Consider the following 12461-nt stretch of genomic DNA (forward strand, 5'->3'; position numbering starts at 1 on the left):
GGAGTAGGCATTTGATTCTAAAATTGGGACCTTTGGCTCAGAGCAGATCCAAAATGATGCGACCCTAGCGTTACTGTGAGCTTTAAGAGAGCTGGTCCTTCCATGCCTCAAAGTTTGTTATTTCTACTGATGTTAAAAAAAAAGTACTTATGTATTCTTACACCATCTTACCACATTACTCACTGTTATTTTAAAATATGCCAGTCAGTGATACCGATGCTTTAGGTGATCTCAATACCAATTTCTTTCATTTCTTTTATTTCTTACATCAATTAACACCAGGTAAGTAGCTGGTTTTTAAACTTAGTTTTTAACGGGACATCTCTCTTAATCTTCTTGCAGCTTATATCTTCTCCTTGTCCTGCAGGACCTCGATGTCATTTGAAAAAAATGTCCTATGAGGAAATCCTGAAGTATAAATTTGCTTCTTAGTTTTTAATTACATCCATTTTCTACCAGAGCTTTGATTTATTTGACCAAAGTGTGGATAGCACATTCTTCTTTGCCCAATACTGAAAAGCTGAATTTTTGATAACATATGCAGATAGAAAACATCATCACACTATTTTAATTTCAGTATGCCAACTCCAGGTACAAAAAAAAAAAAACCTAAAAAAAAAAAAAATATCGATACTCTAGGCTTAAAGTTTAATTTTACAAAACATTTCACCTTCAAAGGTGGAAAGTTTTCTGTTTTTTCAGATGTAATTATCTAGGACTGACTTGGCACCTGGAGGTTACCATGGAGAACTGGTTTTAGGAACAAAAAATCTTCTATCAAACATATTTCTTTAGCTGATCTCAAGTACCTTTATATCATAATATTTTAAAGCAAGTATAGGTGCTCCAATGTATTTATTTTCAATGTAATATTATTGTCTTCTACATTGTACCATAAAATCGTATCAACTGAATTACACCTGCTACAGTTTTAATAAATTCCTACAGAGGTGGTTTACTGAAGATTACACAGAGAATTCAAAATGGGATATTAAGTTATGACGACTCGCATTTGACAAAATTACTTGAACTGGCACACAGGAAGAAATTAAAAGAGCCAAAAAATCAAGAAATCAAGGATAAGAAAATGGAAACATTATAGATAAGCAAAGTAATTCCAAAATGTGATTGATACTAAAAGAAACAACTCTTGATAGAATCAGCCATGTTCATATTACTTTTCCATTGTGATTACTGTTGTTGACTTTTGTTCCGTATATTAGATTTCACACCTTTCCTTCCACATTCCTTGTAACTTCAGGCAACACCGCTAACATCTTTTTAGCTGCTTTACAAACTAAAGTTGCAGAAAGTAGTGAACACTGTTTATCACAAGTGCATGACAGTTCGCAAATATGCTGGAATCTGTCCACTTCATAGAAATGTAAAATACTTTCACATATACACAGTCCAGCTCCCTATAAAACTAGCACTGGAATAAACACTTACGGCCTTTTGACTCTACATGCTAGCAGTGTCTCTTAGGCATGCTCTTAAAAACCTTCTTATAAGAGAGGCTATGAAGAATGCCAGAATTCAAGCAATTCATTTTTTTCATACAGACAGTCCTTAAAAGTGATCATTTATATGGTGTATGTTAAAATCAAAGCTACTTACCCTTTTTCTCAAGTTGTAGGTCAAAATGAGATTTCTCGAGAAGGAGTGTGAAAAGGCTGTATAGAACTCCAGCACTTTCTGCAAGGCATCTCTCTTAATCACATGAAGATCACAGTAAGTCAAAGCCCTTACATTAGCACAGGACTGGGCAAGGGTAGACTCCTTCCAGAACACATCACCAAAAACGTCTCCTTTGCCTAGAGAAAAGCAGCAGCATTGCTTTCAATAATGGTACTATTTCCACCAAAAATATGAAAGAATATACATCTCATTTATGCAGTCAAGGTTTTTCTATTTTATTCTGTCTGGAAAAAAAGAATCTTTTAAATATTTCATTGATAACCTTTTCTTTTTGTTAATTACAACAGCCCAGAAAAATTTCGTAAGAATAAACCACAATCAAAAAGTGTTTCATGTGAAAAGTCCCCTTTAAATATCAGTAAAGGTTTTCCTCTAAAACTCAAGCAAAGCGGTTCATTCTTGGTTCATGTTCTCTTCTGATCCCTTTCAAAGACATTAATTAAGAGGAAATGCTTTTTCCCTTTCTTCTTTTAACTGGCACGCAAAGGATTTGTTTCTTACATCTATGTTGTTGAGTTTTCTTAATCTGGCTAACAATTACCCACTATTGTGTCAATAACACCATCTTGTATAATACGTCAGTGCAGTTACAGGCTGTAACGAAACACTATACACATCAGTATTAAAGTAAGTTTGCCCTAGTTCGCTAGATTGTCGCCAGAAAAGTCTGTCTTTACAACAGTATAAAAGAGCAGCTCTCACAACTCTGGTGGCTTTAATGCTTTTCAGCTGGTAAGAGTCTCAAAAAAATCTTTCAGTAGTTGTGCATGTGTGCCCCCATATAATACAGCAGAGGTTTAAGGTAACAACGTAGTCCAAAGCAAGAAATGTACAGGTTAGTTATCACCACGATAATACTGACAAGGCAAGAATATTTAGCTGTTACACGTTGGAAGAAAGAAAACATTGCCATTTCCTTACAAGCTTCCCATGTTGTAAGGGGAAGCTTGGGGCAGCCAGTGAAATCCCTACTGAGGAATACTCCAATGAGGGCATTTGCACTGATCTGGGCACTACAACGCAGGGCAAGAATAGCAAAATCTGCCTGAGGAGCAGCCCCCAGTCAGGATTTCACTGGTTATACCCCAGCTCCGGCTGGGCACAAAAGGGAGCGTTTAGGAGAAAGTTACAAGCTCCTTTGCAGAGTAATGGTCTTTTTTTTTTCTGTTTTCCAACTTATAATGCTAACAAGATAAGAATACTCAGTTGTTACCTTGATATTGAAAAACTACACTGTTCTTGTTTTGAATGGTATTTTCCTCTTAAACCTCTGCTGTGTTATATCACCACTGCACATCACTTTTAAGACAAACAACAAAGAAATACATTCACAATGTCTACCAAGTTGTGGAAGGGATGGACCAGATGGTCCCTTGTCTTATAAGTAATGCTTTGCCCGTACCAATTCCTAAAGCCAAAGCATCAAAATATGTACTAGTTTATTGACTTCACCTGGGCCCTTTTAGATTTCATTCCCTAAATAAACAGTCATGTATGAAAGTCTATAAGAAAGTCAAGAGAACTATCATGAGTAAAGAGGTCAAGAAAACTCCTAAATGAAACCCAGAACTCCCATCTCAGCCCTGGAGCTGTACTTCCTCCATTATGTAACCTCTTCCATTAGATGGTAAGCGTTGGCTCTTTGAGGAGAAGCTATCGGCCTGATGGTAAGCTACGCTGTAGTGCAATAAGCTGTGGTTCACACAGTCTGTGATGTGCTCCCACAGACTGTGCTCCCAGACTTCCACAAAAGCCCTATGCAGTCCACCTGCCAGCGACCAGTTTAGTCGCTGAACACTGTGGAGGAGCATAGACTATATTTCCATTTTAAGTGCATATATACATTGAAACCACCTGTTCCATAAGCACATTTTTTTCCCCACAAAATTAGGCAAGGGCACCATAATGATACCCTCTCTTCCACCTCTAGCCTCTTTACATAGGACAGTGCCAACATCCAGAAGCACTACAAAGGCTGCGTATCAGTAAGCATGGTGGTAGTCCAATAGCCCGGTGCAGTAAGCAACTTTTCATTTTAATGGCAATGACTTTTCACATTTTCAATTATTTAAACATACGCTTTTTCAGTAGATACATTAAAAATGGCCTAAGAAAAAAGCTTCCATGCACTTAAAATAGATCATCATCTACAAGGCTTTTAGACAGACAAACACACAATATATTCAAAATTGAAGTAAAACAATTTTTATGCACCATAAAAACTGATACGCTTCACTGGGTAAAAATGGATTGTTTGCCTTTGGAATAAATATGCTTTTACTCACAATCTTCCAGGCAATTAGCTAAACAACTGTTTTAATTAATGCTCTGGAATCTGTCAAGTATTGAAATGTGCCATCACTGATGAGCAACAGTTAGAGCCGGTAGTCCAAGCATAAGGGAGAGGAATTCTAGCTTGTTTCTAAGCGTATTTCTTGACATCTGCAGACAAGTTTCCCTACCTTAAAATGACAATAATTATTTTACTGCCCCACAGTAACATGAAGAATTAGTACAATGCAAGTACAAACAGCATGGTGCTGCTTTGCCTACATATGAAATGACATATAGCAGAAGTTACTTACGTGTTACTCTCTTTAAAATTTAATTCTGCTTTTCACATAACACAGAAAGACACAACTGTGTCCTTCCCTGTGGCAGCAACGCCAGTTTCCCCTTGCTATTTGTCACTCCCAGAAAACTCCCCCTCCTGCAGTTTCCTGCCAGCCCAGGGAGCCACCTCCCGTTGGTGGCAAGAGCAGCACATGAAGGAGCTACATCTGCCGGGTGCCCACTGAGCCAAACCAAGCAGAGAAAAGCAACACATGAACCACAAACCGAGTCAGATCACAGAAGCCTCAATTTTTAAGAAACAAACTGGGCTAAAACAAGAAGTTGTACTGTTTTCTATCATTAAAAATTTCCTTGAAGTTAATCAAGTTAACGGCCAGTGATCTAGTCGAAAATCAATCCTACATTACAGTTCGATTTCCAAAGCAAGGCACATGTGCAAGTATCACACTGCTTTGTTTCTGTCAAGTGCATTTTCTAAACGATGCATACCAAAAGTATCAATCTAGATTGTCAGAGTCTAAAAAAAATTGTGTTTGACATTCATAGAAAAATGGGGAAAAAAAGGATCAGTAGGAAGTCTTTATAGCAATTATTGCTTTATGCAATTAACATTCCACCCAGGAGTATCTGCACTGGATTAGAACAATTGTCCTCTTATACATAAGGAACTGCATACCATCTCCCCTCATTTACATGTTCTCCATAAAGTAAGATCAATCACTCAGGAAAAAGGAAGAAAAAAAAAAAAAGAGGGCAGATTAAGTGGGTATTTTATCAAAAACATCTGTAATTGGAAAGCAAAAAAAGTAAGGTGAGACTTCTAAGTGTGTCAGAAGGTGGTTGGCAAAGTCTAATGGCTGCATTAGAGAACCTGAGTCAAAAGCCTCTTTTTATGTATAACTCCAGGGTTTATATATTTCACCTTAACTCTGAAGAAAGATTAAAAAGCTAGAGAAATGCAGATGGCCGTTTGTTTGTCAGTACTTTGCATTTCTCATTCCCAGCTTGCTGAATTCCAGACACTTGCCAGGAACACTATCTGTCAATCACACTTAAAGTGGATGATCTAAGCTTTTACCATCAATCATTTATATTCCCTGCTGGATGTGTGGTGTGAGGACCTTTTCCACTGTCAGTATGCACTGGAAAGCCAAATAGTTTTCTGCCTTTTATGTTTGCTTGTTTGTTTTAATTATAATAGCAATTCCCCAAACCCTGATATATTTAAACACTGAAGAATTATTTTATAAAACCAGCACCTTCTGTTTCCATATTTATTCTTTCCCAATCTTTTCTTCATATCAAATTTGCTATTCATCTTATAAGTGAAAAGAGGATTTCTCTGTTACTACTGCAAATTCAGCCTGAGTCAGGCAAAAGGTCAAGCCACATCCACTCTGTCTCTTGAAAGCAGCACCAGTAAAGAAGATCTGATTATTGCAACTTAGCCAAGTGTTTTGCTGATTCTGTTCAAGAAAAGAACCACACTCGCACACTACAGCTGTATTGCCTTGATGTGACTACCAGAGCAAACCGTAGTTTTTTCAATCCTACAAACAGGAATTATTGAAGAGCTCTCAGACAGAAGATATTCCACCCTACTCCGAAAAAATATGACTCTATGTGGAATATTTTGACTGATAACCTACTTAGTTCACTTTTGGGTTCTGGGTGTCTGGGAGTCGTGGTGCAGTTTTGGTGTGATAGCAGCTGGGTGAGAAGATGAGGCCATGGATTCCTGTGCTGAATGTCTTCCAAGTCAGTATGGATTTTGATGGGATTCACATGAATCCATGGATTTTCAGTACATCAGAAAAAATATTCATGTTAGAATCATTCTCAAATCAATAGAAATAGTTGTTACAGCAGCCAACACCAGAATCTAGCTCAGGTCCCTTGGAGATCTGCCTTCATCTGCATGTTTGAACTATAGAATTGTGATCTGACATAGCCTCAGCAGACTCAAAGATAAGCTAGAATGACCAAACACTGCTTGCTGGTACCTCAGCAGCAATGCAGCACTAAGCATATCTTGGAAATCAGGTGTTAGCAAATAATGTTATCTGTGATGCTGATCCACAGCGGCTGCTGCACCTGCGCAATGACTTTCCCAGCACAGCTCCCCAAAGCACCCACACTGGCCTGCACCTTCAGGATTTGTTCTCCACCTCCAAGAAGTAGAAGACACCAACTGCTGTAAAGGCAAACACAGATTCTCTGTGTGTTGGTCTCTACTCTAGTGACTGCTCAGTTAAAATGCTGCTGAAATTTAAAAACAAAAAACTTGGCCTGATTTTTCTCCCTTTTTTTTTTCCCCTCCTGAACAGATTTGAACAGAACCAGAGGATCTGAAGTTAGTTCATGTCATAGGGTTCTACCAATTATGTTCAAGCATAATTCCACTAAGGACAGCGTATTTACCTCTAGTGTTCAAAGCCAGTGATGTGAGAACCCCCTCTGTGATCACCACATGTCTATTTGGCTTCAGCTGAAAATCTTTCCCTCTCCTCTCTTCCCTCACCTCCTCCTTATCTGAGTAAGGCATGCAATTTAAATTTTCCCATTTTACAGAGAGAAGAAAGATTCAAGGAAAGTAGAGGCACCAGAGCAAAAACAATTTTTCCTCTTGGTGCATTGTTTTAAGGCAATGAATATCTGCCAGCCAGAAAAAACAGAGCTACCATTTGGCATCAAGGTAGAGTATTCAGTATCCATCCCACAGATAAATTGCGCAACTTGACAGCCATTGAATAGCCTGTAGTTTCGTCCTCCAACACAGTACAGCTGGCAGGAGATGATGCATGGAAGCAACTTGCTACTTTGGATTTTCTTAAGATTTCTCAAGTGCAAACTGAGACATGTAATGAGAAGTGAATGACCAACTGCACTGCAGAGAATATACTATTTTTCATTAACCAGAGGTTTTAGTCACTCTTTTCCTCTAGTAAGACCTTAAGGAAAAAAGCCAGAGTATCAGTGCCACAGAAACCAAAAGAAGTGTTACAGTGATAATAAACTGAAGTTGCACTTTCAGTGATTTGCCTGGTGCACAAATAGAAACACAGTGTATCTGTTCATGTCTTAAAACACAGCTTGGCAACATTTTGCAGACAGTTTACTATACAACTGCATCAATTTTCTTCTCTGTTGAAACACATTACTGTACAGACAAAATAAAAACATTTATTTTAGAGCAGGGATGAGTAGCAACAACATGAATTAGTTACAGCTCAGATTTCTACTATTATTATAATTAATGTGTTTATTTGTCTTTCTGAATAGACCGTGGATTATATTTCACTACTTGACTTACTGTGATGAGAAGACGACTTTTAAAATGTCAACTGGGCCCTACCAGGCTTATTCACAAAAAGCTAGGAGGCTTCACCAGAATCTAAATCATTTATCCTTATTTGCTTTTTAATGGTTACTGTAAAAAATGTTACAAATATGTGGCCAGTTTGTACAAACTCAGAAGACATGGAAGTTGCCAGCTCAAATAACTCGAGTCACAAATGTATTTGAATTTATTTGCATTGGTTAAGTAAGAGAAAAAACACAGCTCAGTCTGTGCTGTCACTGCATGGACAGTGCTAGTTCTCTGATCAAAAAACCTATACGAGAAGCTCAAATTGCAATATCCTCAGAGTTATTCCCCGATGACTTAGAAAGTAGCTTCATGTTATAGCTATTGCTTGAAGCTTACATTAAGGCCCCAAAATTTGATTTTTTTTTTTTATTTCAGACAAAAGCATTCAAAGACTTTAAAATAGTGTATTTTGCCTTCTGAGATATATAAAGTAAATATTTTGAAAACCTCGCAAAGTTCATAGCTATAGTATACTTATTTAATATTTCTAGCAACTCCTTGAGGATAAACTTAACAATGTTTCAGAAACATACCTCCGAAAAAAGTTTTAATTTGAGACTTGGAGAAAACAAACATAAGTGTTCTGGAAGATTTTTTTTTTTTTTTAACCTAGCTTTTCAGTGAAAAAAATTATTCTTCTTCCTCCAAAATTCTGAGACAGAAACAAAATCCTACCCAAAACAAAAACGAAAATTAATTCAGTTGTTCACCTGCCGGAAGTCAGGGCCTTTATATAAACCCAGTTTCGATTTCTTTGTTAAATTATAATATCTGCCTCTTCGCATCTCTGTTTGGAGTATGGAGACAAACATGACGGGCAAGCCTTCCTAATACAGCCTGAGATATCAAGGAACATGCTGGAACAGAGACACTCATCTTTACCACATCCCAATTCAGCTGCCAGTGCATCACGGATCACTGTTGCCAGCAACCTGCCAGACGTTACCATCTTCCAAAGGGGACTTCTTCCACATGTGGTGGGGTCAGACTACTTAAGAGCACATTATGCAAAGTTGCATAAATTTGCAACAATAAAACATGAAACTGTAGAAAAAAAAAATCAATTAATTTGAAGTGCCAAGAAGTTCATGACTGAGGCTTCTATTCACAGGGAATCCCCCTCTTCCCCAGTTATTCCAGCAAGTCATTCATCAAGTGTTTTAAAAATCTGTTTCTCCAATACCCTGCACAGTCTTAGACCATCTACAGGTATCAGTGGACAGGGGCTTTGGTGATTCCTACTTCTAATGCTCTACCAGAAGTTAGATATAGAACAAGTAACATCTAGCTGAAGTCTCAAAATAGGCAACTCCTGATGTCAACTCACACTACATTTTCTAGATGCCTGGAGCACAGGAGCACGGAATACTCTCTGTCCAGAAACACCATTTGGAATAAACCTATACTTCTCAATAAAAGTTTTAGTGCTGCTCCTACATCCACTGTGAAATCAAGATTTTGTATTAACATAAACCTCTCTATGCCAATGTCTTTTAAAAAGTTTAGCCTGATCTCCACTTCTAATTCTTTTGCCAATAGTGTGCTTGGACACACGCTGAGGAAATCAGACTTTTAAAATCGCTCCTTCAGTTGATGTTTGCTGAATCACTTCATAGAAACATGCAACTTCTCTGATCTGCCTATATATGTCAATCTGAAAAAAAAAAAAAAGCTTTAAACTCTAAATAGAAAAAGCACAACAGAACTACTGAAGATGATTTCCATCATTCCTTTTTCAAAGCACCGCTGGTCACATTACAGTCTTATCCAATAGCACAAACAACACTGTGACATTAGATCATAGAATCATGGAATTGTTTAGGTTGGAAAAGACCTTTAAGATCATCAAGCCCAATCATTAACCTAGCACTGCCAAGTCCACCACTAACCCATGTCCCTAAGTGCCACATCTACACGACTCTTAAATACTTCCAGGGATGGTGACTCAACCACTTCCCTGGGCAGCCTGTTCCAAGGCTTGACAACCCTTTCGGTCAAGAAATTTTTCCTAATATCTGATCTAAACCTCCCCTGGTGCAACTTGAGGCCATTTCCTCCTGCCCCATTGCTTGTTACTTGGGAGAAGAGACCGACACCCACCTCGCTACAACCTCCTTTCAGGTAGTTGTAGAGTACGATAAGGTCTCCCCTCAGCCTCCTCTTCTCCAGGCTAAACAACCCCAGTTCCCTCAGCCGCGCCTCATAAGACTTGTTCTCCAGACCCTTCACCAGCTTCATTGACCTTCTCTGGACACGCTCCAGCACCTCAATGTCCTTCTTGTAGTGAGGGGCCCAAAACTGAACACAGTATTCATGGTGCGGCCTCACCAATTCCAAGTACGCGGGGACAATCACTTCCCTAGTCCTGCTGGCCACACTATTTCTGATACAAGCCAGGATGCTAATGCCCTTGGGCACACTGCCGGCTCATATTCAGCCGGCTGTTGACCAACACCCCCAGGTCCTTTTCCGCCTAGGTAGACAATGTCCACAGCCTTTCCCTCATCCACTAAGTGGGTCACTTTGTCATAGAAGGAGATCAGGTTGGTCAAGCAGGACCTGCCTTTCATAAACCCATGCTGACTGGGCCTGACCACCTGGTTGTCCTGTATGTGCCATGTGATGGCACTCAAGATGATCTACTCCTCAACCTTCCCCGGCACTGAGGTCAGGCTGACAGGCCTGTAGTTCCCCGGATCCTCCTTCTGGCCCTTCTTGTAGATGGGCGTCACACTTGCTAACTATCAGCCAGGCCTGCCGATAAACGATGGAAAGTGGCTTGGTGAGCACTTCCACCAGCTCCCTCGGTACCTTTGGGTGGATCCCATCTGGCCCCATGGACTTGTGTGTGTCTAAGTGGTCTAGCAGGTTGCTAACCATTTCCCTTTGATTATGGGGGCTTCATTCTGCTCCCCGTCACTGTCTTCCAGCTCAGGGGACTGGGTACCCGAACAACTGGTCTTACTATTAAAGACTGAGGCAAAGAAGGCATTAAGTACCTCAGCCTTTTCCTCATCCTTTGTCACTATGTTTCCCCCCACATCCAATAAAGGATGGAGATTCTCCTTGGCCCTCCTTTTGTTGCTAATGTATTCATAGAAACATTTTTTATTGTCTTTTATGGCAGTAGCCAGATTAAGTTCTAGTTGGGCTTTGGCCCTTCTAATTTTCTCCCTGCATAACCTCACAACATCCTTGTAGTCCTCCTGAGCTGCCTGCCCCTTCTTCCAAAGGTCAGAAACTCTCCTTTTTTAGCCCGAGTTCCAGCCAAAGCTCTCTGTTCAGCCAGGCCAGTCGTCTTCCCCACCGGTTCATCTTTTGGCACATGTGGACGGCCTGCTATTGTGCCTTCTTGAAGATTTCCTTCTTGAAGAATGTCCAGCCTTCCTGGACTCCTTCGCCCTTCAGGACTGCCTCCCAAGGGACTCTGTCAACCAGCCTCCTAAACAGGCCAAAGTCTGCCCTCCAGACGTCCAAGGTAGCAGTTCTCCTTACTTCTCCAAGAATCAAAAACTCTCTCATTTCGTGATCGCTATGCCCAAGATGGCCTCCAACCATCGCATGACCCACAAGTCCTTCTCTGTTCGCAAACAGCAGGTCCAGCGGGGCACTTTCCCTAGTTGTCTCACTCACCAGCTGTGTCAGGAAGTTATCTTCCACACACTCCAGGAACCTCTTAGACTGTTTCCTCTCTGTTGTGTTGTATTTCCAGCAGACATTAGGTAAGTTGAAGTCCCTCATGAGAACAAGGGCTAGCAATTGTGAGACTTCTCCCAGCTGCTTATAGAATATTTCATCTGCCTCTTCATCCTGGTTGGGTGGTGTATAACAGACTCCCACTATGATATCTGCCTTGTTGGCCTTCCCCCTGATTCTTACCCATAAACACTCAACCCTATCGTCACCATCATTGAGCTCTAGACAATCAAAACACTCCCTAACACACAGGGCTACCCACTGCCTCTCCTTCCTTGCCTATCCCTTCTGAAAAGTTTATAGCCAACCATTGCAGCACTCCAGTTGTGCGAGTCATCCCACCATGTTTCTGTGGTAGCAACTATGCCATAGTTTTCCTGCTGCACAATGGCTTCCAGCTACTCCTGTTGCCCATCCTGTGTGCATTGTTGTAGATGCACTTCAGTTGGGCTATTAATCCTGCCACCTTCAAAGATACTGTCTTTGAAAATAATAAGAAAACTCTAATGCCATCCATAATCCTGCAACCACTTCTTAAGCCTAAGAGCACAGCTGCTTGGCATTTTTAACACAGGCAAGTGTACCTAAATTTAAAACTCAGGTAAAAAATGAAGTAGAGAAGTAAGGGACTTTTTCAAAGACTTGGCATTAAATAACAACAGGCCCCAAAACACACAATTAAATTCTGGAAATGGAGTTGTACACAAAGCAGTTTAGTTTAGGGAAACCTGAGTTAACTCAGGTACTGGGGAATGTCTAAATATAGCAGCCTAGGCTCAGCACGTTAACTTATCTGACATCTTCAAGCCTGCTGAGAAGTAATCCTCACACAATTGTGTGGAAGATGCAATGCTTTTCCACTGAGAAGTTCTAAGACAGACAATACTTCTGCACTGCTATTTTCCCTCCTCTAAAATAAACCATCCCTGTGGTGCAGTTGCCCTTGCAGTTTGCACTGTCCTATCTGGATGCAAATCTGTCCCACCAAAATCTGAATCAAGCCTCTTGTGTCTACATCTGAATGAAACGCTTATGGCTAAATGAGTAAGCTAAAACAATTGCAAAGAAAACAAACAATTATTCTTATAACGTTCCTTTAAGATTGCAATTAGATCAAATTAAA

The 12461-nt window shown here is 40.0% G+C and overlaps 1 protein-coding gene across 1 annotated transcript in view; it reads right to left on the reverse strand.

The window, feature by feature from the left end:
* Positions 1-1617: 1617 nt before the first annotated feature.
* LOC104081960 (potassium voltage-gated channel subfamily H member 1) overlaps positions 1618-12461 on the reverse strand; it is a gene marked incomplete at both ends in the record, with an annotated part of 76863 nt that continues 66019 nt past the window's right edge. The window contains one exon of the mRNA XM_009584894.1: positions 1618-1814. Coding sequence (XP_009583189.1) covers positions 1618-1814 — 197 coding nt within the window. The remainder of the gene's footprint in view (positions 1815-12461) is intronic.

Source organism: Fulmarus glacialis, unplaced genomic scaffold (assembly GCF_000690835.1).
Source record: "Fulmarus glacialis isolate BGI_N327 unplaced genomic scaffold, ASM69083v1 scaffold369, whole genome shotgun sequence".
In the NCBI taxonomy this organism is placed as follows: Eukaryota; Metazoa; Chordata; class Aves; order Procellariiformes; family Procellariidae; genus Fulmarus; species Fulmarus glacialis.